This window comes from Pantherophis guttatus, chromosome 1 (assembly GCF_059756535.1).
Source record: "Pantherophis guttatus breed Tessera chromosome 1, ASM5975653v1, whole genome shotgun sequence".
Lineage (NCBI taxonomy): Eukaryota > Metazoa > Chordata > Lepidosauria > Squamata > Colubridae > Pantherophis > Pantherophis guttatus.
In genome coordinates, this window is record NC_142063.1 from 331,097,877 (window position 1) to 331,122,699 (window position 24,823).

The 24,823-nt window shown below is 40.2% G+C and overlaps 1 protein-coding gene across 3 annotated transcripts; it reads left to right on the forward strand.

Annotated features, from left to right (window-relative positions):
- Window positions 1-1,187: 1,187 nt before the first annotated feature.
- ORAI2 (ORAI calcium release-activated calcium modulator 2) lies at window positions 1,188-19,120 on the forward strand. Of its 3 annotated transcripts, none has more exons than XM_034420862.3 (3): window positions 1,188-1,300; window positions 14,575-14,815; window positions 17,427-19,120. In XM_034420862.3, the coding sequence occupies exons 1-3, from the start codon at window positions 1,296-1,298 to the stop codon at window positions 17,970-17,972; spliced, it is 792 nt and encodes a 263-aa protein (XP_034276753.1). In that variant the 5' UTR covers window positions 1,188-1,295; the 3' UTR covers window positions 17,973-19,120. The 3 variants fall into 3 exon arrangements, with proteins under 3 accessions (XP_034276753.1, XP_034276752.1, XP_034276754.1); XM_034420861.3 differs by lacking the exon at window positions 1,188-1,300 and adding an exon at window positions 2,492-2,899; XM_034420863.3 differs by lacking the exon at window positions 1,188-1,300 and adding an exon at window positions 9,151-9,276.
- Window positions 19,121-24,823: the final 5,703 nt, after the last annotated feature.

A 24,823-nucleotide genomic window follows, 5' to 3' on the forward strand; every position in this document is an offset into this window, starting at 1 on the left:
AAATCTCCATTCCCATCCCACCCTGGGGTCACCTGGAGGTGGTATTTGTCAGTTCTCCAAACTCAAAATTTCCGCTACTGATTCTCCAGAACCTGCTGGATTTCATCCCTGGTCTGCCAAAATCAAAAATTGTGTTTTCACCTATTGTGTGAATTTTGCAGCTGAAGCCTATGCAAAAATAGGAACGTCTCTGACTCCCATTTTACTTGATTTGTCTACAAAATTGTAATATAAAAAAGTGATACTGATAAAAAAGTCTAATAAAGACTTTAACTTTGCAACAGAACACGTCCTAGTATAATTGATTCCTGTCTGATGAAATTGTTTTGTGACTCAGGTGTGTGTTGGTGAAGAAACTGATTACCAGGAAGTTAAAATCCTTTCTGCATTGAAGAGAGAAATCAAATGCCTTTCTGCAACCTTCAGTTTATAGGCCAACTATGCCTAAGTTGAATGTTGGTTATAGTTTGTATATAAATAAATCTGTTCAAGCCAGAACTGGGTTCCTTTGAGACAGAATTAGCTATGAACCTTTAGGGACAGGTTCTGTGGAAAAAGCAAAATAAATGGTATTACTTGGGAACAGAGATCTTTGGGGACCAATTCATCCCAATTTTAGAATAGTTGTGCATTGCTCCAAAAAAATAAGACTGTGTGTTGTTGAAATTGGATTAAATAAATGTTGACTGGTTTGAGGGAGGGAATGTTATTGATTCAGGACTAATTTTAGGTCAGAGTCCATTTTTTAAATTCAAAATGAGACCGTTTCCCATATGCTCCGATTAATATAAGGCCCGTATCTTTAGAAAGCAAGTGGCAAACCACCACTTTTCTGAGAAAAAGGGACAGAGAATTTGCTGGTTAAGGCAGTGAAGGGGGAAAAAAACCTGCCTGTCCACTGAGAAAAAGGACAGATAATCGAAAAACTCAAAAATATTCAGGTCCAACTGGTGAAAAGAACCGGCTGAAAACGAACTTATTTCCCAGTTTAATTATATCTATATATCTATATCTATAAATCTATCTAAATCTAAATCTATGTATGTATGTATGTATGTATGTATGTGCAATGCAGAGTTAGAGTGTGAGGCCCCTTTGGCCATCTCATTCCCCCGAACGGTTCAGCGGGAGAAAAGTCTTAAGCCGGAGAAGGAAAAGCGAGCGAATCCCTCCGTCACATGTTTGCTACTATCGCGAGGTCACGTGACAAGGCCTTGCCGTTGCCTTGGCAGCACCGCAGGCGACGACACTGGCGTTCCTGCAGCCGCCGCCGCCGCCGCAGCTGCCCGTCGTCCATGGGGTAAGTCGGCGGGGGGGCTGGTGGAGGTGGGTGCCTACTTTGCATATTCGCATATTCATAGGTGCACAAAGAGGTAGGTAAGAGCGGGTGGGAGGCTCTGTCCGTCACGACGCAAAAAAAAAAAGCGAGGCTTTGGCAAGGCGTGGGAGGGTTCGGAAGAGCTTCCTCCCCTTTGCACCGAGGTCCTCCTGTTCGCTGGACACGTTTAACCAGCTGAAGCAAAGGCTTGGCAGGCGGCAAAATGTGCTGAAACTTGGATGAGCATTGAGCCTGCTTCTGTGTTTCCTGGCTTAGTGGGTGCCGCGAATCCAGAACCCACTTGTGTTCAGTGTATTGTGTGGACAGAGGTTAACCTAGAAACCGTGTTTTGCAAACGGAGTCATAAAATCTGAACTGTAAGCTTGTATCTAGAGGTCGGCCTGCAAGGAACGTTATTTCTACTGTAATGCAACAAATAATTTGATAAATAAAATTTGATAAATAATTGATAACAAAGTACTGTAAAATTATTATTTTTTTAATAAACTGCCTTGCCTGCAAGAATCTACATACCGATAGATATCACAACCGCCTACTTTACTTTCTGGGAATACTTTTCACTGCCTCCACAATTTGTTAATAAGTAAAGGCATTTCCACAGTATTATTAATCTGCTATTGAATTCATTTTCTGGGCTTGCTGAAGACAGTTAAGTAGACTGGATTTACTTTTACAGAAGATATTAAAGTACTGGGAACTTAACAAAAGTTAACACTCACCAAACTTAATATATGGTGCAAATATAGCTGTAGCTCTTTAAAAGATGGGGTGCAGGGGAGAAGTTACATTGTAGTGTTATAGTGGATTCCTGCATTAGGCAGAGGGTTGGACTAGATGATCACTAATGTCCCTTTCAACCCTTATCTCCCATAATTCTATAAAACCATTCTACTCCCCAAAATCTTAAATATATACTGTATGTTTGCAGGAGTAGAGGAACACAGTTTGTGTATTTTGTGGCAGCAATCCAATTTTTCCTGTCTTGATTGTGTGTTTTGAAGGATTCAGATCAAATTCTTTTCAACCCTATGGGAAAAAGTGGGTTTGAATTTGACAGGGCTCTGGCTTATTGCCAACATACTGCCATTTACTTCCACCTCCGACTTCACCATAAAGTTGTAAGCTTCTGTTTTGGTTTATCTAATCTCTAAGACTGCATTGCTGTATACATATGAACATATTTTTCTGTCATTTCTAAGGGCCAGCAATATACCGTGCTCTTTTATAAAGTTTTATAGGGAAAAGGAGCGGTCCATATATATGCTAAAAGCTTACTATCTGAAATTGGCAATGAGGAAGCAATATTGAGTGGGGAATGTTAAGAATATTCAGCATTTGCAGTAGGAGCCAGCTGAGGGCCAGCATCAAAAATGGACTTGAAAGAAAGAAGCAGCTCCCAGTGGCAGGAAGTATCTGGAGTGAGTATCTTTTAAAAGCTAGAAGCACAGGAGCCCCTCTCTTCGTGGTATAGGGTGTGCACGCGCGTGTGCCTGGAAGATCTCAGATCAGCCCAACACAATGCAGATGTGAGCTCCGTTTGAGAATTATGGATTTCAATAGGTAAGTGTTTAATACTTAAGATGAGATGCTCAGATATTTTCTGCTGAAATCTCTAAAAATCATGTTTTAGCTGGATCAGGCTGCCCCCAAAAGGTTTCTGATAAAATATATTGGGCGATATTAGCTGCTGAGAGAGGATGGAGTAGTTATCCAATCCAGATTGGGGAAAGCTGCTGTAATTTTAATGGAAAAGAATATATTTTCTGGCGGGTGTGCATGGAATATGTGCATGTATATGTGTGTCTGTGCATATGTTTTCTCTATCTTTTACTGAGTATGTACCGTATTATTAGTCTTCCAATTCAACTTCAACATGTGCTTGTAAGCATTGCATTAAATATTCTCTCTCTCTCTCTCTTTGTTTTCTTGTTTGCTGGCTTTTGGATGGCATAAAAGTGAGAGAATAGCCATGAGATTTATTCCTAGGCAGGTCAGTATAGACTTAGGATGCCTGATTTGTAAGGCACATCATATTTTCTGCATGAAATCAGCATGTTGTGAGAATGTTTGCACACAAGCAAGATGCCCCACCCAGAAGTGCTCTGGTATTGACAGAATAAGGAGTCCAACGCAAGAATTTACAACACAGGGACAGATAGCTAAAAGCAGAAGGTAATATTAATCACAATAACTCCACCAGGGAAAGGTGGAAACAGAAGAATCTATTTGTCACTTGATTATTTGCATCTGTCTAGTGGAGTAATTTCCATAGCTATATGTGGGCAGCATATTGATTGGTGTATTCCTAGCAAGAAAAAACAGTGCTCCGTTTCAGATTGATTGATTATGTGCCATCGTCCATGGTGACTCCTGGCGACCGCATAGATTTTCTCCATGACAGTCTTCCCTAACCTGGTCTTTCAAGTCTCCCAATGGAGCACTCATCACCATTGTAATTGAGTCCACCCACATTGCTGCTGGTCGTTGTCTTATTCTCTTTCCTTCCACCTTTCTCAGCCTCGGAGCCTTCTCCAGAAAGCTGGCTCTTCACATAATGTGTCCAAAGCAGGACACATGTGTGCCTTAAATAAGAACTCTTGAGTTGATGTGTTTGATGATCCGTTGGTTTCTTTTCTGGACTGTCCACAGTATTCTCGGGAGAGAGACACTGGAATAAACAAATTTCTTTGCCTGAAGGGAAGTGGAGTTACAAATTTTCAGTGGGGGGTACATGATGGTGGCAAAATAATGCAGAATTCTCTTCTTGGTCACCTAATGGTCAGTTATTTGCAGTCCAGCTATGTAAATCCTGGAATAGTTACCTCAATTGAAATATATTGTGTCAAAAGAAAAATAATCCTGCACATGTGAAGCATCCTATAAAGATATTAGAATAAGACTGACAGTCTAACAGATTGGGCATACTGCAGATCCTGTCAGCCACAGAGTGATGACTGGTAGGAACTAGAAAATGAGCTTTTTCTGCTGCAGCCTCTGTCTAATGGAATATTCTCCCTTTAGGGATTAAAATGGTCCCAACCCTGTTGGCTTTTCCCAAAGTTTTAAAAACCTGACTATGTACCAGGGCCTGGGGCTCGGAAAGCATTAAAGGCCCTGTTATTTGACTTTACTATTAGTTCACAGCTGCTGTTTATTCATTTTGTGGATATTTTTTATTGTTTTATTGTTGTTTTTTTTTCACTGTTTTATAATTTTAGAATTGTAAGCTGCCCAGAATCACTTGGTTCAGTTGGGTGGCTAGAGAAATGAAATAAATAGTCCTCAACATTTGCTCCGAAATAAAAAAGGAATTGGTCTCCGATGGCAAGTGTGAGTGTGAAGACAGGGGAGGGAAAAGCTTTCTCATGTGGTGGTAAATGCTTTCAGATAAGAAACCCATTGAGTATCCTTGGAGAAATGCCACCTTTTAGTCTCTCCTTTCCTTCTTTTCAGTAATTGTGCAAATTGGGAGGGTGTTAGAAAAAATTTACTTTGAGGAAATAATAACACAGCATTATCTGTTTCTCAAGCTTGGCAGGTTGAGATATGTGGACTCCAATTCCCAGAATTCCGCAACTGGGAAAGGTTGGGTAATGAAGATGTTTTCTTCCATTCTTTGTGTGAACCTTTACACCATGTTCCCCTTCTGCCTTTAAAGCAGAGATATTAAAACGGTAATGGGATTTACCTGTCGACCACAGATATCAACTACAACCATACCCAGCTTTAAGTGCTCTGGTGTTCTCAAAATGTTTTCCATCTCTAGAGAGGCTTGTTGGCGTGACTTGTGGCAAAACCAAATGGACTCTCCCAGGCAAAACTCATGAAGCCAGAGACCCAGGGGTGAAATGCTCCCGGTTTGGACCGGATCACCTGATCCGGTAGCGATGGCGATGGGTGATTTGGAGAACCAGTAGCAAAAATCCCTGCCCCACCCCCTATGCCCAGCTGAGCCGCGTGATCATCAGAGGCTGGTTTTTTTACTTTTAAAAGCATTTTTTCTACAACCTCTTGGGTCGAAAAAATGCTTTTAAAAGTAAAAAAAAAAAAGCCTCTGATGATCGTGCGGCTCAGCTGGGATCATCAGAGGCTTTTAAAAGCATTTTTTCTACAACCTCTTCGGCCAAAGAGGTTGTAGAAAAAAAAATGCCTTTAAAAGCCTCTGGTGATCCCAGCTGAGCTGCCTAATCGTCAGAGGCTTTTAAAAGCATTTTTTTCTGCAAAAAATGCTTTTAAAAGTTAAAAGGAAAAAAAAGTGGCCACGCCCACCCAGTCACATTACCTCTCCCACCAAGCCACGCCCACAGAACCGGTAGTAACAAATTTTAAATTTCAGTCCTGCAGAGACCTACCTCAACTGCTACATCCTCAAGATCTCATTAAACTGTTATTGCAAGTTATTTTGCAGTTAGGAAGAAATGATTGGCTTCTCAATCTCTCTTCTTTCTCTCTCCCAAAGGTTTAAAATCTCTACTTGGAAAGTCAATAAAGAGGAAGGAATGTTTCCATTCAATATAATTATGGTCCAAGAATTAATGCCAATGTTATTGAATTTGATTATTAATGCAGCCCATGGACAGAATCTAAATTATCTGAGTTGTAATAATTTTAAGGCAAGTAGGTATAAACTGCTTGAACTAGGCATGCCTATCTCCAATATGTGGGCAAGACCAAGATAAAGAGATAGTTGCATGCGACAATGGTGAATATTGACGTAGATTGTAGATGTAGAAGATTGTGGTATTTAATTGACCTTAAATTTAATTTATATAGAATCAATTACATGCAATAAAAAGGATTTCTTTTCATGTATTTATGAATCTCTCTTTTCAAACATGTTAAAATTTTAAATTTTGGAAAGGCTCTAAAGGCCTCCCACCAAAGTTGTTGGGAAGAACATGTAGTCCTGTGGCTGCAGATTGGACTTGGTCTGTAAAGAATTAGGACAGGTTATATTGGGTTTTTTTTTTAATTGCTCCTGAAAGAGGAGAGAAAGTTAGTGATTGGTCTAATCTTTAAAGGCAAGAAGCTAGGAGATAGGACAATATTATTAATACAATTGAAGGTTGTTATTAGCACCTATAATTCCTCCAAATATATGTACTTGTTAAATCAGCTTAGTGGCCTCCTTAAGTGATAGACTGATGAAGATTCTTTTGCTGGGCTTCCTGTCAGTTGAGAGGACCCCATTATAAAATGTTAACACATTGTGTTATGCTGTTACGGATATTTTAAGAAGAGATTGGACAACCACTTGTCTGAAATGGTGTAAGCCAAGGTTTCCTGCTTTTGAGAGGGGCGGGGTTGAACTCCAAGGTCCCTTCCCAATCTTATTCGGTTATTCTGTTTGTTTCTCTGAAAAAAACTGAACTAGTATCTCAAGGGATAATGCTGCCCCACAATTGGTCAAAGAGGTACAGAAACATTTTGGTGCCAAGACACCTAATCACGTATGGGATTGTAGCAATCCTGTAATTGGAAATTACACTTTTGAGTATTCATTTCCAACCGAAACATAGCCTGCAAATTAAGTACAGTAAATAAAAATATCTTGTCCAATGCAGATAATTACAGCATCCATTTCTTATAGATACTATAAGAACTATGTTGAAATCATAGTGGTAGGTTACATTCTGGATTTCTTTTAACAGCATAGAGCACGGGTGTCAAACTCAATGTTTTTTGCCTTTGCAGAGCCAGGGTGGGCGTCAGTGGTGGGTTTCAAATTTTTTTCCTACCGGTTCTGTGGGTGTGGCTTGGTGAGCGTGGTGTGGCTTGGTGGGCATGTCTTGGTGGGCATGGCAGGGGAAGGATACTGTAAAAGGAAGAGCCTGTAGTACAGTGGACTAAAGCACTGTAATTAACATCTTGCTGCTTGCAAATCTCACCAGGCTCAAGGTTGATTCAGCCTTCCATCCTTTCAAAGGTAGGTAAAATGAGGACCCAGATTGTGGGGGCAATAAGCTGACTTTGTATAAATATACAAAAGTATGAAGGCTATTGCTTAACGCATTGTAAGCCGCCCTGAGTCTCCGGAGAAGGGCGGCATATAAATTAAAGCAAAAAAAAAAATCTCCATTCCCTCCCCACTCCAGGGGAAGGTTACTACAAAATCTCCATTTCCTCCCGATCAGCTGGGACTCGGGAGGCAGAGAATAGATGGGTAGAGGCCAGTCATAGGTGGTATTTACCGGTTCTCCGAACTACTCAAAATTTCCGCTACCGGTTCTCCAGAACTGGTCAGAACCTGCTGAAACCCACCTCCGGTGGGCGTGCTTGCATGTGATGCATCCAGCCTACTGGCCACCAGTTTGACACCACTAGCATAGAGGAATGATGGACTGAAAGTGGATGATATTCATCAGTTCCCTTCTCACAGTCCATTTTTGTTGGCATTTTGACTGTGCAGGGCTGAAGGACTAAGTTTACACGTATAGGCAGTCTCCTTTATCGACTGTTCACTGTTCAGTTACTGTTTCATCCCATATAAATGGGATTAAAACCATAACTTCGTGACCAGTCTATAAACCAAAGGAAAGCTGAAATAAAAATGTGATGTTTCATTTAGCAATTGCCTTGCTTAATGACTAAATTGCTAGTCCCAATTTTCATTAATAAAGGGACTAACTGTGTCCCCTTGACATCTCATTTCATGTATTGTTAGATTGCAGAATCTGGAGCACTATCATACTTGTATAATGTTTTAAATAAGTGAGATTTGTCAAAGTATTCAGTGGCTGCCATAGGAGCCTGGCTGTTCTGTAGCATTTTAATTGATACTACTACAGTGTCAGTTACATTATAATTGATACTACTACAGGTTCGCCAATCACAAAAAGGGACTGGAATTTCTGTCATAGGTTATTGCATGATAAGTTGAGTCAGCATGGAATCAACCTGATTTAACGAATATTTTTACCTCAGTCGTAAATCAAGTCACCTTGCGGTCGTAAATCAATTCATATGGTTTTAAGTACAAATTCACTTTCCTCAGTGGCGTTTTTAACAAGAAACTGACAAAAAAAAATGGCAATTCACAATTACATGACTGTGAGCCACAGGTCGTAAATGTGAGCCAATTGTCAAGCATCCTAATTACGATCACGTGACTGTAGGGGGAGGTTAGTGCAGTGTTTTGTGACAGTTGGAAATGCTTTACAGACCTTGAAGTCCGAGGCTATTATTTACTCGAACTGTCATTAGACAAATGGTCAGAAGTTGAGGACTGGAAGTATTAGAAATGAGGAAAGGCAGGGGGCAATTACAAAATCAAGTCCATTTCTCTTGTGGCTCCCAGTTTATTAAACAATCTTTCTGGGAATGGAAATACTTACATTGTATATTGTTGCTTTCTTTGTTGTTGTTGTTAGTTGTGAAGTCGTGTCCGACCCATCGTTGTCCCCCCATGGACAACGTTCCTCCAGGCCTTCCTGTCCTCTACCATCCTCTGGAGTCCATCCAGTTGCTTTCTTTAGGGCACCACATTTCTTCCTATCTGGTCCATCAATTTCTGATTTAGATGTTGGCAGCTGCTGGTTATATTCTAACAGGGAGCTATTGAATTTTCCAGATTACTGTAGTTCAGTTCTTTGAATCTTCAACTACTAAGCAAACCAGACTTTCCCTATATACTAAGCCATGTATTGAGCAAATGCAAACACCAGCCCTTTAATAGATCTAGTTGTGTATTCTCTGTGAGTGTGGCTGTAAAATGTAGGCGGTCCTTGTGGTTGATTTCCATTTCTCTTTGTTTAAAACGAGAAGAGAAAGTGACACAACAGTAAGATGCAGAACTATAGTCAGCAGAGTATATCAGTGATCTAGAAACTGTGCTTTGCAGCCTTGCAAACTGACAGAAGATCGTGGCACATCAGTCACTTGTTGTTGTTTGAATGGTGTGATGCACACTCAGAACAGTGGCTTGGGTAGTATAGCAGGTAAGCTCCAAATCAACCAGTAAAAAAGTGGCTTGCAATGAGCCTGGCTCTCAGTCAGCCTTTTGGGTGCTGCAAGGATCTGTTTTATATTAGCATTTGACATTATTGTCTTTATTGTCCGTTGGATCCAGATGTGGTCAAACGCCAAGTACAACATTCACTGGAATCAATGGAAATTTCCTAAGACAAAAATTCCCGACATCCCATTTGATTGATTTCTGACAATATAAATGGATCCAACCAGGTGGTTTATTTGGGTGAAATGTTTTAAATTTTCTTTAGTTGAATAAATGAATGCATGGCCTAAGACTGACTGCCGGCTGCCAGCAATTCGGCAGTTCAAATCTCACCAGGCTCAAAGTTGACTCAGCCTTCCATCCTTCCGAGGTGGGTAAATGAGGACCCAGATTGTTGGGGGCCATATGCTGACTCTGTAAAACTGCTTAGAGGTGGCTGTGAAGTGGTATATAAGTCTAAGTGCTATTGCTGTAAGTGGCCTGTGACTGAGTACAAGGTTATTCTTGCACAGTGGCCTCTTAAGTAAGAAAAAAACAGTCATAATTCTAAGTTGGAAATGCAGATAGGATTTTTTTTTTTTTTTGCATCTCCTCTGGGAATGCTTTTTCATATTCTGCAAAATCAGTCACAGTGCATCCTTCCAGTTATTGAAATCCGAACTGTCCTGTAAAAATAATTGATTTATTGTGAACAATTTAATTTTGTATAGTAAAAACTATACTTTTTACTGTATGTTTTGTTTCCCTAAAATGCTGTTCTTCAGAGGTTTTTGCCTTTATTTTCTCAGGCGAGAGAGACAGACAGACAGACCAAGTTCCTTCTTTTCCTTTCGCTTCTCTCCACCCCTTTTTAGGAAACAATTGGAGAATGTTAACAACCTCTGTTTTCTTTGAGGATTACTAATTTAGAACCTTTAGGTCAAATATTGATATATTTAGGACCAAACATTACATTTTTAAATATTCAACAGTACACAGTGATGCAAGATGGAGATCAATAGTCTTTGTTCTAGAATTGCATTGCTAGGCGATTTGAGATTTTCCATAGCTGGAATAAAATGGAGAAGAAGAACAGCGCTGGAGAGTTTTACCCAGAAATCTGAGGTTTTAATAAGCTGTCTCTGTTTCTCTTTTATGGCTCTTTCCTGCCTCACTTTCTGTTTTCAGAGTAAATTATGCAAGAGTGCATAATTTCACTCAGAGCCGTGTTTACATCCTGTAGGGCTTGCAAAAAATGTGAGTGTGTTTGGCTGCTCTATGTGACTCAGGAACCATGAAAGAAAAAAGGGTATAGTTGAGAAGGAACGAGACACAGCTGCAAAGAATCAGATGAAAGGTAAGATAGCCAGGGAGGTTGAGAGAGATTGTCAAGTTCTGAGCAGAAAAATTGCTGCCTTTTTTTTGTGTGTGGATTGCTTCTGTGTTAGATCATGACTATTGCTGGATCTGACCACTAAAGCCAGATAAGAAAACATGCTTCACTTAACCATAAACTCTTGGGAAAACTGTAATTTCCCATTACTTTGGAAGTCTGGTCACCAAAGTTTGGATTCCACATTCTCAAAATATGTATTAAATAGAATAACAGAGTTGGAAGGGACCTTGGAGGTCTTCTAGTCCAACCCTCTGCTTAGGCAGGAAACCCTACACCACTTCAGACAAATGGTTATCCAGCATTGGAACTATAGGTAATCCTTGATTTACGAGCACAGTTGAACCCAAATTTTCTGTTAAGCAAGCCAGTTGTTAAGTGAGTTGTGCCCCATTTTATTGATCTTTTTTGCCACAGCTGTTAAATAAATTACTGCAGTTGTTAAATGAATCATATAGTTGTTAAGTGAATCTGGCTTCCTCCGTTGACTTTGCTTGTCAGAAGCTGGCTGGGAAGGGCGCATCGGTTAATTAATTAATTTATTTATTGGTTCGATTTATATGCCGCCCTTCTCCGGAGACTCAGGGCGGCTTACAATGCATTAAGCAATAGCCGTCATACTTTTGTATATACCTGCTTAGTTGGGCTTTTGGGGCCCCCCCCAGCGGTGTTTTTTTTATACAAAGTCAGCTTATTGCCCCCACAATCCGGGTCCTCATTTTACCTACCTTGGAAGGATGGAAGGCTGAGTCAACCTTGAGCCTGATGAGATTTGAACTTGCAGTAATTGCAGGCAGCTGGCAGCTAAGTGCTATTTAACACTGCACCACCAAGGCTGCACATGAACCCTAAGACAGTGCAGTTGTCATAAATACATGCTAGTTGTGAAGGGCCTGAATTTGATCCCGTGACCATGGGGATGCTACAACAGTTGTAAGTGTGAAAACCAGTTGTAGCCATTGTAACTTCCAACTTTTTGTAAGTCAAGGACCCATCCTTTCCCTGCTGTGATTTCTTTTCATGGAGATGGAGAAATTAAAATCACAAATGGCCACTAACTTGCCCCTTGGTGAAACCGGGGAATGGAGGCAAGATGCCGAAACACCAAGCCCCAAGTGGGTGGGGGAAATCTCAGCAGGCAGGAGATGGAAGAAGATAGGAATTTCCCTTAATGGGAATACCCCATCCTGTAATTTCAAAGAAATTACAAAACAGTCTTTGCCAAATTTCCTGTGAAGCCTAAAGTTAATCATCTCAGCTTTCCAAGCCTCCTAGGAACTCTGCAACATTGTGGTGGCACTATATATCTCAGATCAGTTCAGGTGACAAACTCGGTACTATAGCTTAATCTTCTTCTTTTCCTTCTTGTGCCATGTCCGTCATCGGACGTTGGCGATCATATTGGCAATCCTATTTTTGTCAACAGTTGTAGCTTAATGGAGAACTTAATTAAGTGAAGATAATCATTTATCAAGTAATCATTTATAATCATTTATCAGGTAATCATTTATCAGGGATATGGTGGCTCAGTGGCTAAGACGCTGAGCTTGTCGATCGAAAGGTTGACAGTTCAGTAGTTCGAATCCCTAGTGCCACGTAATGGGGTGAGCTCCCGTTACTTGTCCCAGCTTCTGCCAACCTAGCAGTTCGAAAGCACGTAAAAAATGCAAGTAGAAAAATAGGGACCACCTTTGGTGGGAAGGTAACATCGTTCTGTGCGCCTTTGGCATTTAGTCATGCCAGCCACATGACCACAGAGACGTCTTTGGATAGCGCTGGCTCTTCGGCTTTGAAACGGAGATGAGCACCATCCCCTAGAGTCAGGAACGACTAGCACATATGTGCGAGGGCAACCTTTACCTTTACCTTTAATCATTTATCAGGCTGGAGTACCACCTAAAATAAAAGATACAGGATTTATGTTTTGCTCTGAATTGTAACTTGCTTTTTTCTCTCTTTCAACCGGAAATATCTTTTGGTTTCTGACGAAGTTATGAGTTTATCTTTCATCCTGTTCTTTGTTCTCAAGCTCCCAATTTGCATTGTTGATTTGGTTTTTCTTACACGTACAAAATTCAAATTTCAGGAAATTCTGGTGGAAGAACTTGGAATATATACAATGCTTGCTTTTAAGCACTTTTTACAAATATGAAGTTACACTATTATTTTGCAAAATGTATTGTGTATTACTTTATTTGTCCATAAAACTATATTTTGTGCATAAAAGCAAAAAATGTACTTGAAGGCAATAATTATGGCATATTGTTTAAATTTAATATACTATTGTTTGTTGCCAATGAAACTGCAAATCTATCATCTTTTATGCTTGTTTAGACGAAGTAGACAGGCCAAAAGGTAAATTTGAAAACAGAAGAAGTAAGTATTATATTAAACGACACGAACCCAAAAAAATTATCAATCAAGCAGCTTCAACAAGCACTACTTTCTTGGAAAGAAGCTAAAGTGGGTGGGGAGGGACCAAGGCACAAAATGTACATTTTGCTATATCAGTCATTGCTGAATGTAATAGGCATTGTTGTATAATCCATTTTAAAAAAAATATATCTGTTGAAAAGGTGCTTGATACTAGTATGTAAATACAGATAGTCCTCAACGTACGACCACACTTGAGCCCAAAATTTATTTTGCTAAGTGAAGCAATTGTTAAGTGAGTTTTGCCCCATTTCACAACTTTTCTTGCCACATTTGTTAAGTGAATCACTGCAGTTGTTAAATTAATAACGCAGGTGTTAGATGAATTTGGCTTCTCCATTGACTTTGCTTGACAGAAGGTCACAAAAGAGATCACATGATTTTGGGACACTGCAACCATCATACATGTGAGTCAGTTGTCAAGCATCTGTAAATCATGTGACCATGGGGATGCTGCAATGGTCATAAGTGTGAAAAATGGTCATAAGTAACTTTTTTCAGTGCCGTTGTAACTTTGAACGGACACTAAATGAGCTGTTATAAGTCAAGGACTACCTGGATGCTATTCAGCTAGCCTAATTACAATATTCTTATGCGCTTTTTCCATTACTTCACTTTTCTATCAACTAACTTGTGCAATTTCATCTTTTGCTTCATTTTTCTTCCCAGGGCTTCAAACAGCTGTAAGCTACATAAGTTTTATGCAGTGTTTTTGTTGCATCATTTTAACTGACTCTAATTCTGAAGAGGAGTGACAAACAATGACTATGCTACAGTATTGTTAAAGAGCAATACTGGAAATTGCCTTTGAGAACAATGGCTATATTCAGAAAAAGTCAAATTTTATTTAACAATAATTCCTATTCCTACATGCCTCAGAGGCGCCTTCTTTCAGAATATTGCTGATTTTGCAAATTAACAGCATTTTAATAATGCACATATGTTTTGATAACTACATATTGGTCAGCTTTGCTCTCTCATCAGGGGTGCATTCACTTGTATTCCTTTTATCCTACATTTTCAGCAGCTTCTTTTCATTTGGTTTTAAAGTTCGCCATTTCAGGGTATGCAGATTGACTTTTCCTTGCCAGCCTAGGCCCATTCCTAAGTATTAATTTTAATCCTGTAATTGTCATGCCAACTGGCCTCTTTTCCATATTTCCCTTCTATGTTACTTTAGTTTTTAGTTTTGCTTTTTTCTGCCTCCTGCAGCTGAAATGCTTGTGCTGCATTAAAATGCACTAATCAGTACATTTCTGCAGGTTGCATTGGGAATTCATTAAATAAATGCTTTTATTTAATCACTTGCAATCAGTGAATATATATCTGTGTGTGTATACAAATTAGTATATGTAAAGTAAATGTAGGAACACTAATTCTCCTTGCCTAAATCATTGTGTAAGTGTTTGGTCAACCCTAGCTTATAATTTATTTATAAACAGTTGCTAATGGTTGGATTTTTAAAAATTTCTGTAGCTTGACTTTCATCATGAGTTCCGAGTTAAATGTCCCGGTAGACCCTCCTTCTTCTACCTGTTGTGCTGAGCCCACCGGCAAGGGCATGGATTACCGGGACTGGGTCCGTCGTAGTTACCTGGAGCTGGTCACCTCCAATCATCACTCTGTTCAGGCCCTTTCATGGAGGAAATTATACTTGAGTCGAGCCAAGTTGAAAGCTTCCAGCCGGACCTCTGCCCTCCTCTCTGGATTTGCCATGGTATGTTTTTATAGCTGCTAGACTATCACGAGTTTTCAGATCTGTGATCTGCGATTATTACTGTAGAACTGAGTTCCTTGAGATCTTCACTGGGTTCTCTAATACAGGTAGACCTTGACTTACAACCATAACTGAGCCCAAAGTTTCTGTTGCTGAGTGAGATATTTGTTAAGTGAGTTCTGCCCCATTTAACTGCCTTTCTTGCCACAAGTGAATCTGGCTTCCCCATTGACTTTGCTGGTCAGAAGCTTGCAAAAGGTGATCACATGACCCCAGGACACTGCAACCGTCATAAATATGAGTCCGTTGCCAAGCATCTGAATTTTGATCACGTGACCATTGGGATGCTGCAGCGGTTGTAAGTGTGAAAAACGGGATAACGTCACTTTTTTCAGTGCTGTTGTAACTTTGGTCACTAAACGAACTGTTGTAAGTTGAGGACTACCTGTATTCAGATGTAACAAAGCTAACCTGCGATCAGAGGTATCCAGAGGAGCATTAAAAGTTTGCAATGTAAGCATAAAGCCAATCTTTGCATGCAGAATTATGATAAGCAAATGCTCATTTTTAAATGATAAATGAGCTTCTCCATTCCATTGCTTTCACATCCTGTTTGTCAATTTTCTTTTCAGTAAAAAGTACAAAGCGTGCATGTCCAGTTCCTTTGTGGGAGGTACTTTTAAAACTCTCTAAGAACTGTCACATAGATGTAGACTTAGGGTATACTGTATTCTGGGCTCTCTTTTCACTGCATGTGCTCAGAAGCTATACGATTGTTGTTTGGATTCATTTGTCTTGGTTCCTTTTGTGCAGCAAGTTGTACTTGGTGGCCTAAACGGCCACTTTCATGATTCCTGTTACATCGGAGGTGGCAACTTATAAACTATGTGACTTCCCAGCCTTCAGAATCCTGAAGCTGTCTGGTATCACAGCACTAACATTTACCAGCAGAGATAATTTCTTGATTTTAGAAAAGAAATAAAGATAAAAATAGATGTTATTTATCATAGTTACATGGCTGCCCACCTCATAAAATGTGACTCTGGGTGGCGAAGAAGGAAGGAAAAGAAGGAAGGAAGGAAGGAAGGAAGGAAGGAAGGAAGGAAGGAAGGAAGGAAGGAAGGAAGGAAGGAAATTTTGGCTTTGCACCATTTAATATGCTTAGTGACATCATTGTGTTATTACCTTATGGATTGGGGGGGAAATGCAACCCTTAGGTGCAAAAAATTTATGCCATTGTTCTACACCTTACCTTGCCTTGCCATCAGGGGTGAAATCCCGCAGGTTCTGACAGGTTCTGGAGAACTGGTAGTGGAAATTTTGAGCAGTTCGGAGAACCAGTAGCGGAAATTTTGAGTAGTTTGGAGAACCGGCAAATACTACCTCTGGCTGGGTCCAGAGTGGGGTGGGAATGGAGATTCTGCAATTTCCTTCCCCCAGGAGTGGGGAGGGAATGGGAATTTTGCAGTATCCTTCCCCTGCCACACCCACCAAGCCACACCATGCCCACCAAGCCAGGCCCACAGAACCGGTAGTAAAAAATTGGATTTCACCACTGCTTTGCCATGCCATGTTTAGGAACCTTCCTTCCCGAAACATAAAACCATGTTAGCAACAGAGTCATGGATTAAAACAAATTTTAATACAATTAGGTTTAAAGTGTAGGAATCTGCAATCTGCATATGTGCAGGGATTTTCCTATCTTGGATGGCAAACCTCAGATAAGGAAGGTTACTTACACGTAAGTGCCAGGAAATTATATTAGAAGATAAGACCCTAATTCTGTAAACAAGAGGAACAGGAGGAGAGGAAGTGGGATGTGTGTTAGATTTTAATGATAGCCAAATATTAGAAGTGCTTAAGACAGCAGTAATGATTAATCTATGATTTAAGTTACCTGGAAGATTCTGTGAGCCAATGATATTCTGCCAAGTATGCTGTAACTTGAAAGTAACAAACTATATAATGTCACTATGTAAGACAATAAAGTTACCACATACATCCTCAACCTTTGTGTGTGTGTGGTCTCTACAGTTTAAAGGTACTTAAAAAGATAGCATTAAGAAGAATAGAGTAGAGTAGAGTAGAGTAGAGTAGAGTAGAGTAGAACAGAACAGAACAGAACAGAACAGAACAGAACAGAACAGAACAGAACAGAACAGAACAGAACAGAACAGAACAGAATAGAATAGAATTCTTTATTGGCCAAGTGTGATTGGACACACAAGGAATTTGTCTTGGTGCGTATGCTCTCGGTGTACATAAAAGAAAAGATACATTCATCAAGAATGTATACAACACTTAATGATAGTCATAGGGTACAAATAAGCAATCAGGAAACTATATCAATATAAATTGTAAGGATACAAGCAACAAAATTACATAAGTGGATGACTTCTTTTCATTTGACTGCCTTCACTTCTATCCTGGCAACATGCTTATGTAATTGGTTATCTCCAATGGAACCCCAATCAAATTGACTGGTTATGTGCCATCAGATAAGTGTTGATCTCTTAGCAACTAGGTAGATACATTTTCTCCATGATGATCTGTCCTTAACCTGGTCTTTCAGGTCAAGCAAATAGTCACCTCTTAATATGTTATTTTGCAGGTGGCAATGGTTGAAGTCCAGCTTGAGATGCAGTACCAGTATCCCCAAATGCTGCTGATTGCTTTTAGTGCTTGCACCACCATTTTAGTTGCTGTGCATCTCTTTGCTCTACTTATCAGCACTTGCATCTTGCCTAACGTGGAAGCAGTGAGTAACATCCACAACCTGAACTCCATCAGTGAGTCTCCCCACGAACGTATGCATCCATACATAGAGTTGGCATGGGGGTTTTCCACTGTCTTGGGCATCCTTCTCTTCCTTGCCGAGGTTGTCCTCCTATGCTGGATCAAATTTCTGCCAGTGGACTCTGTGTTGAGAAATGATAGTACTGTTATCCAGAAGACCAGCCAGCATACAGGCTGGCATGCAGCCCTCGTCTCTACTATAATTATGGTTCCTGTGGGGATCATCTTCGTTGTCTTCACCATCCATTTCTACCGGTCGCTTGTCCGCCACAAAACAGAACGCCACAACCGAGAGATTGAAGAGCTCCACAAACTGAAAGTGCAGCTAGATGGGCATGACAGGGGTTTGCAAGTTGTGTGACAAACAGATGCTTTTTTGTTCCTAAATTCATGTTCAGCTGAGGGTTTTTTTAGCAGCAGAAGAAAGGCATGATAGGCTGTTTAGAATTCTATCTTTCTCTGATGCCAAAAATTTGGCTGCTTTTCATTGAGGCCCAGATCAACTTCCCTTTGGTTCTTCATACTACAGCCAACATAACCATGTTTATAAAATTGAAGGCTACTTACATTTGGGCAGTTATTCTTTCCATTTCCATAACTTGAAAACGGTCTATATAGCTGGGTGGTTGTGATGCATTTTAATTGCTGCAACTTGTAGTATTTTTTGAGGAAATGCATGGAGTAAGGAAAAACTCTGTTTGCCACTGCTCTCTCTTACTGGCAAGGTTTACAAGCATGACTTTGGGAGTGAGTTTGTACATCATCACATGCAAATAGACGCTATGGAAATTGTGAAATGTGTCTGCTTTGCGATTTCACACCCAGGAAGTATTTCTGGATTACCGACAAGGATAGATTCAGTTTGAGCCAAGAATTTTTACTCTGCCTGCCTTTTTTTTCTTTGTTTATTATTTCATATTGCTTCTATAAAGTATTTTTTTCCCCATTGAAAAAAGAAAAAACAGCTCTTAGCCCAGAAATCCCCATGTTTTTGGTTAATGAGAATTTTTGGGAAACTACTGCGATACTTTTTTCTCTAAATGCTAATTATAAAAGAAAGATTTAAAAGAGGAATATACAGTATGTTAAATTTAGAAATCTCTCTTGATTGCACAACAGAATTGTATGCGTAAGGTTGTAATTTTAAAACATCACAGCCCTGGTGACACAATTTGTTACGTTGCAGAAGGCCTCCAAGCTGATACCATTCTCCAATATCAGAAGACAGCTGGAATGTGAAGTACAAATTCTGATTGATGTGCAAAGTTATTTTATGATATAGAAATACTGTAGTAGTGTCATGATGTGGATAGTATTTGGAAAAGGCCTTTTTGCAAGTCCAAGAATCCTTGTTCAAACCACAGTTCTGTATGTTCAAAGAATTCTAGCTCAGCAAAATGTGGATTATTTCATTTAGCTCTATTTAGTTTGGGAAAATTAAATTTTACCTTATGCATTTTAATTTAATAATAAGAGTTGATCCTATGAATAAACAGGTATCTTTAAAAACATGTGCCCTACTATTTACATGAGACATCAGTGTCCTATTTCACAGATCTTACAGTATGTATAATCAAAAATTACTGTATTTTGCAAATAAGAGAATAATTGTATGATGAATTACAAATACATTTCCCCAAACTTTTTTCTTATGCAAAATTAGGGATACTTTGAAAAGGAAAAATAGAATATAATCATATAATATAATCTCTGCTGGTAAATTGTTCAAAGGTAATACCTCATCCCTTATTTTCAGTGGTTTGCTTGCCAGATATATTTCTTTTAGTATAATTAGTATATATATATATATATATATTCATTGTATGTGCATTTTCTGCAAAAGATATACTAGTTGCGAATCTACATAAAGTACCAGTTATTGAATACTTCAAAACAACTGCTGTACTCCTTTTTTAAAAAATCTCTTAAGTCATTAATGATTTAAATAATATGTGTATTGGAGATGGTCTGAGTATTTGGGTATCTTCAAATTAGGCCTAAATCACAAGTCTGATATATAGCTGGTAATTGAGACTCTCTGAAAACTGCAGTACAACAAATAGATTATATGCAGTATTTACATGGCAGTAGAAGAGCCATATATTCCTGTAGTTTAAAAGAAAGTTTCTTAGGAGCAGTTGATTGGATCTGGATTAAGTTTCACTTTAGTTTTATTACAATAATTGGGACAAGCTAGCCACAATTTAATCTCATGTCCTTTGATATCAGTAGGGCTAAAATCTAGCACAATCTATTCTATATGCTATCTAGTGTAATCAGCAAACTAACTGTAAACTCCAATTTAGGTTTGAGTCAAATATTGCCCAAGATCATGGCTATCAAGTCTATTTTTAATTTTTTTTTACATGTGACTCAATTCAGATGGAATAAGATGAAAAGAAAAAAATAAAAATACTGTACAGTATTGTCTACGGAGATTCTCAATCTTCCAGGTCATGGTTGTCCCGAAGATGCTTTTTTCTCTCAAGAGCTGAAGAAGCTTCTTGGATGAGAAGCGAAACGTCTTCAAAGAAAAACCAGAAAGTCCAGTTGCCTCTTGAAAAAAAGCACCTTTGGGACTATACAGTATTTGATTTTCTATTCCTAGCATGGAGGGGAAAAGGAGGGAAGGACACTGGCTTATATCCTGGTAAACTATGGTTTATTAAATATCAACATATTTAATATTTAATGTTTTAATTTTTAAATGTTTTTATAATGGTTTTTTTAAATGTATTTAAAAGAGATCGCCTTCTGCTACCGATAGCCTCCCACCGGCCAATACGTTCCCACAGAGAGGGACTCCTCAGAGTGCCGTCGGTCAAACAATGCCGACTGGCGACCCCCAGGGGGAGAGCCTTCTCTGTGGGGGCACCTGCCCTCTGGAATGAATTGCTCCCGGAGATACGGATGATCCCTGACCTGTGCGCCTTTCGCTGTGCCCTCAAGACCTTATTGTTTCAACAAGCTGGGCTGGCCTAAACTTGAATTTTAATGGTTGTTTTAGTTTTTAATAAGACTGGGGCCAAATTATTTAATGTACTTTTAAATTGCTTTTAAATTTTTTGCATATATGTGTTTTAGTGTTGGCTGTGCACCGCCCTGAGTCCCGCGGGAAAAGGGCGGTATAAAAATTTAAATAAATAAATGAATAAATTGTAAGCCGCCCTGAGTCTTCGGAGAAAGGCTAACAACAACAACAACAACAACAACAACAACAACAACATATTCTTTAATTCTGTATAGCACATTTAATGAATTAATTTGACCTACTCTAAATGCCATAGGTTCGGTTCTTTTGCAGTAGAGGTCATGAACCCCCGGGCCGTGAACCAGTTCCGGTCCGTGGCTTTTTGGGAACTAGAGCCGTGCAATCGGCGGGCAAGTGCACAAAGCTTTATTTGCACGTCTGCAGGATTAGGTTGCACATGCACAACTATCCCCTCTCCCCCTGCTGCTGCTGCCAGTCCATGGACCCAAAAAGGTTGGGAACCGCTATTTTACAGAGTGTATACAGTAGCTAGAAGAATATTTTTAAAAGCTTAAAGAAAGAAGCCAACTAAGATGTAGAAGTGGAATGGAATTTTTATCTTGTTCTGGGGTTTCTATATTGACCAGAGATAGTACTAGATTCTGGTTACTACTTGAAGCAAAAAAAACCCAACCCTTTGTTTTCTCCTTTTACAGAGATGTATTTTTTGCCATTTGTTTAAGGAACTGAATTCCTGAACGTTTATGAAAAGAAAGTTTGTTTGATTACAGTTTGTTCCACTGAAGTCTTAAGCATTATTAAGACTTTTAACACAACAGCACAAGACACCAAAACCTTTATTACCATCATTTTTATTTTATTTTCACAAATCCAGATCATCATCACTAAGGATTGCCAAATGTTTGAGAAGGCTTTTCAAACTGTAAAATATAAAACTGTAAAAAGCTTTTCTATGGCTTTACTAAAAAAATGAAGCCACCAATTTTATCTTCTGTGTCCATCTCTCCTCCATTCTCCAGTCTTATTTACTACATGATCTAGAGTTGCATTCTTACAGTATAACATATTATTAGACAGATGTTCCATATTAATTTATGCAACCATTCCAGAAACGCACAACTTAAGGCAAAGAATCTCTTGCAGAACCCTCTTATAGCATTGTATGCAAACTTGGAGCAGGATTACAAAAATGCAGGATGAAGCTAGGAGATAAACTGAACTAGAATCCCAGCAAAGTGAACTGTAGATTCAGGAAACAACATTTAGGGAAAGGATGAACACATCTTAAAATTGCTATGGTAACCGTCTCCTTGTCCAAAAACAGCTGATCTTACCAGCATCCAGACTGCCAATTTTCCAGCTTCGCTGCTCCGACAATCCACACATGGGTAATCACTTCATGCTTAACTCGAGACTGAGTGTTTAAACTTTTTCCATTGGTCTGGCCACACCCTCTTCAGTCTTTTTTCACTCAGTCTGCTGAAGAGACTGGTGTTGGATTTCTCTGTCAATTTCAGAGAATTAATTTGAATTATTTCTGTTGGTCTGTAGTTTTGTTTTTATTTTTGGACTGTACTTAATTGAATCTTGCTGTTTGAGCTCTGTTTTAGCGAATTTCAGGTAAGCTGCACAACGTGAAGGTGTGGGGGATTGGAGCGCTCTCCCCTCGGCTGTTGGCGGTGTGTTTAGCGTGTCTGGCCTCCAGCTCGCTTACACTGGCCGATAATTTAAGGAAAGCAGCTTGCCGGAGGCTGCTTCTTGAGGTACCTTCGTGCGATTTACTTGCCGCTGGTGGTGTGCCGGTTTCCGGCTTGTTGGCTTAACCGCCACCATCTCACAGCCCTATCTTAACAAGCGGCGTCAGAGTCCCTGCCTGAGGAATCGGGTCACACTCCATTAACAGGAACCAGCTTCACGGCGCTGTGGAAGGCGAATTAAGCCTTCATGCCATTTTTTACTATCATTGGCAGACCGTGGCAGCGCTGAGGAGCTGTTTTCCTGCTCACACCCCCCATTTTGTTTCCCTGTCAAGCCACAGCGGCGAATTTGAAAGCTTCAGACTTTCCAGCCTGTCTGAACTGCCTGAGGCTCATGGACTTAATTTGAAGCTGAGCCTAGTGAAGCAGCGGGTTTTGAGGGGCTCTGCCTCTCCACCGCCTGGTTCCTGCTATTGCTTGACATTGCTGGTTCTTCAGTGACATCGCCTGCAGACACCGCCATTTTGCATATCGTGAGGACAGGTTTGCCTTTGTTAAAGTTCATTTGACTGTTGACTTCCTTTGCGATTTTTCAAGCGGTTGGACCTTATTAGGTTCCCTTCAAAAAAGAAAAAAATTGTTTTCTTGATCAGGACTAGTAACTTGATCTTTCTTAAAATTCTTAAAATACTTAAACTTGTACTATTGCTGGGGACCTGAGGTTATGGCAGATTCTGCACTATCATCCGATATTGAATGTGAGCCTGCACCCCCCACAATGCATAACACAAAGCACTCAGCTTCTCAAAGTGCTAAAACACCGGCCAAAAGTAAAGTGGCCAAGGATAAGGTCAAATCTTCCAGTAAGGCCACCAGGGGTGATAAAGATGCAGAAAGGCATCACAAGGCGTTGGAACGCCAGTTTGATAAAGTCAGGAGACAGGCTGATGTGTTTTCTGCTCAACCTGAAGTGACCAATTTGACACCTGGACAGGTGATCTCGGATCAGCCACTGTTTGGAGGTTTACCCAATGACGCTCCCTCTACATCTTCAATGGGACAATGTACGGCTGGGGTAGTTTGCCAGTTGCCTGAAGCCACCTTCACACCTACCCCTGCAGGTCTTTGAGCAGATGATGGTCAGCAGTCTACGCCAAATTTAGATGTTCAATCTGTAATTTCAGAGGCCATTTCTAAGATATTGGCTGTTACCATTCAACAGGGCACCAAGTTGCTTGCTGCTGAGGTCATTTCTGCCCATCAAGGGCCAATACAGGATTATAATACTACAGCATATCCTTCTGAACATGATCCTACTCATGCTGAGGGTTCTATTTTAAATGATGATGATTATGGCCAGCTTGAGCTGTCTGAGGATGAAGGGATGGATCCTGACGTACCAGCTTTTGTTGGTTTATTTCGTCCTTCAGTAATTAGATCGCTTCTACATAAAGCTAAGTTAGCTACTAATATGGGCGTGGAAGACAGTTCTTCTTCCCGAGATCCAAACCCTTCTAATCTCCATGGTGGTCTCTTTAGATTACCCAAAGCTGCACAAGACTTTATACCATGTCCACCTTTATTTTCTGATGTAATTCAGAAACCGTGGAACCAACCTGGTTTTCCATGGTGATGCTACGCAATTCATCTGTGGGATTCCATCATTCTTCAGTTATAGGGACTGAGGGAGTACTGTGCCTTTAAATTTTTCTTCTGGCCACTCCTTCCTGGTTCTGTGTCACCTCAGTTATTTCTCTCAGTCTTCGTGTAGGGACATGAGTTTAGGTTTCTCTTGTTCTGAGGGTTTTCTTCTTTGATCTTAGTGCCTTAGTATTTGACTTTTGTAGATAGTGTAGATAATTCCTGTATATAGTTATAATTTTTTGGTCAGATAAGGGAGCGTTTAAAAAAAAAAATTCCAAATGGCGTGCGGCTGCCACGGAGGCGGCTAGCCGTCGGCTGCAGGCATGGGAGTCGCTTGGTGAGCTGGCTTGACTTGTCCACCGCCCTTTTTCGCAGCGAGCGGCTTTTCTTCAACAGGAGAGTCGGCACAGCCTGAGGGCTGTAATTCTTGGCCGCCGGCGAGCGGTTGTGAGGTTGCTGGTCCGCTGGCTCTTCCTCCGCCGCCATTTCGCTCCCTGTCAATGGCGGCTGCAGAGTACCTGCTCGGGGACCCGAGTTCAAACTCTGCTTATATTGTGTTAGCCTCAAATGACTCCCTCCCCTTCGTTCCCATTGGGGGGCGACTCCTTCATTTCTTGCCCCAGTGGGAATCCACCATGTCCGACCCCTGGATCCATCGCACGGTGGGTCTAGGTCTAACGTTGGAATTTCAAACTCTTCCCAGAAATTTTTTCATTCCCCAGTGCTCCTCAACAAGGTCAGGCGGGACAACCTCAGCGCAGAGATTCAACATCTTCTACACATAGGGGCTATAGAGTCGGTGCCACCCTCTCATCAAGGGAAGGAGGTGTATTCGATTTTGTTTCTGTTCCCCAAGTCCTCCAGAGGGTGGAGAGCCAT

Excerpts from the sequence above, each read along its gene's own strand:
- ORAI2 (XM_034420861.3), top strand. Across the intron at positions 14,816-17,426 it reads TCCTCTCTGGATTTGCCATG|GTGGCAATGGTTGAAGTCCA; the intron begins GTATGTTTTTAT and ends GTTATTTTGCAG.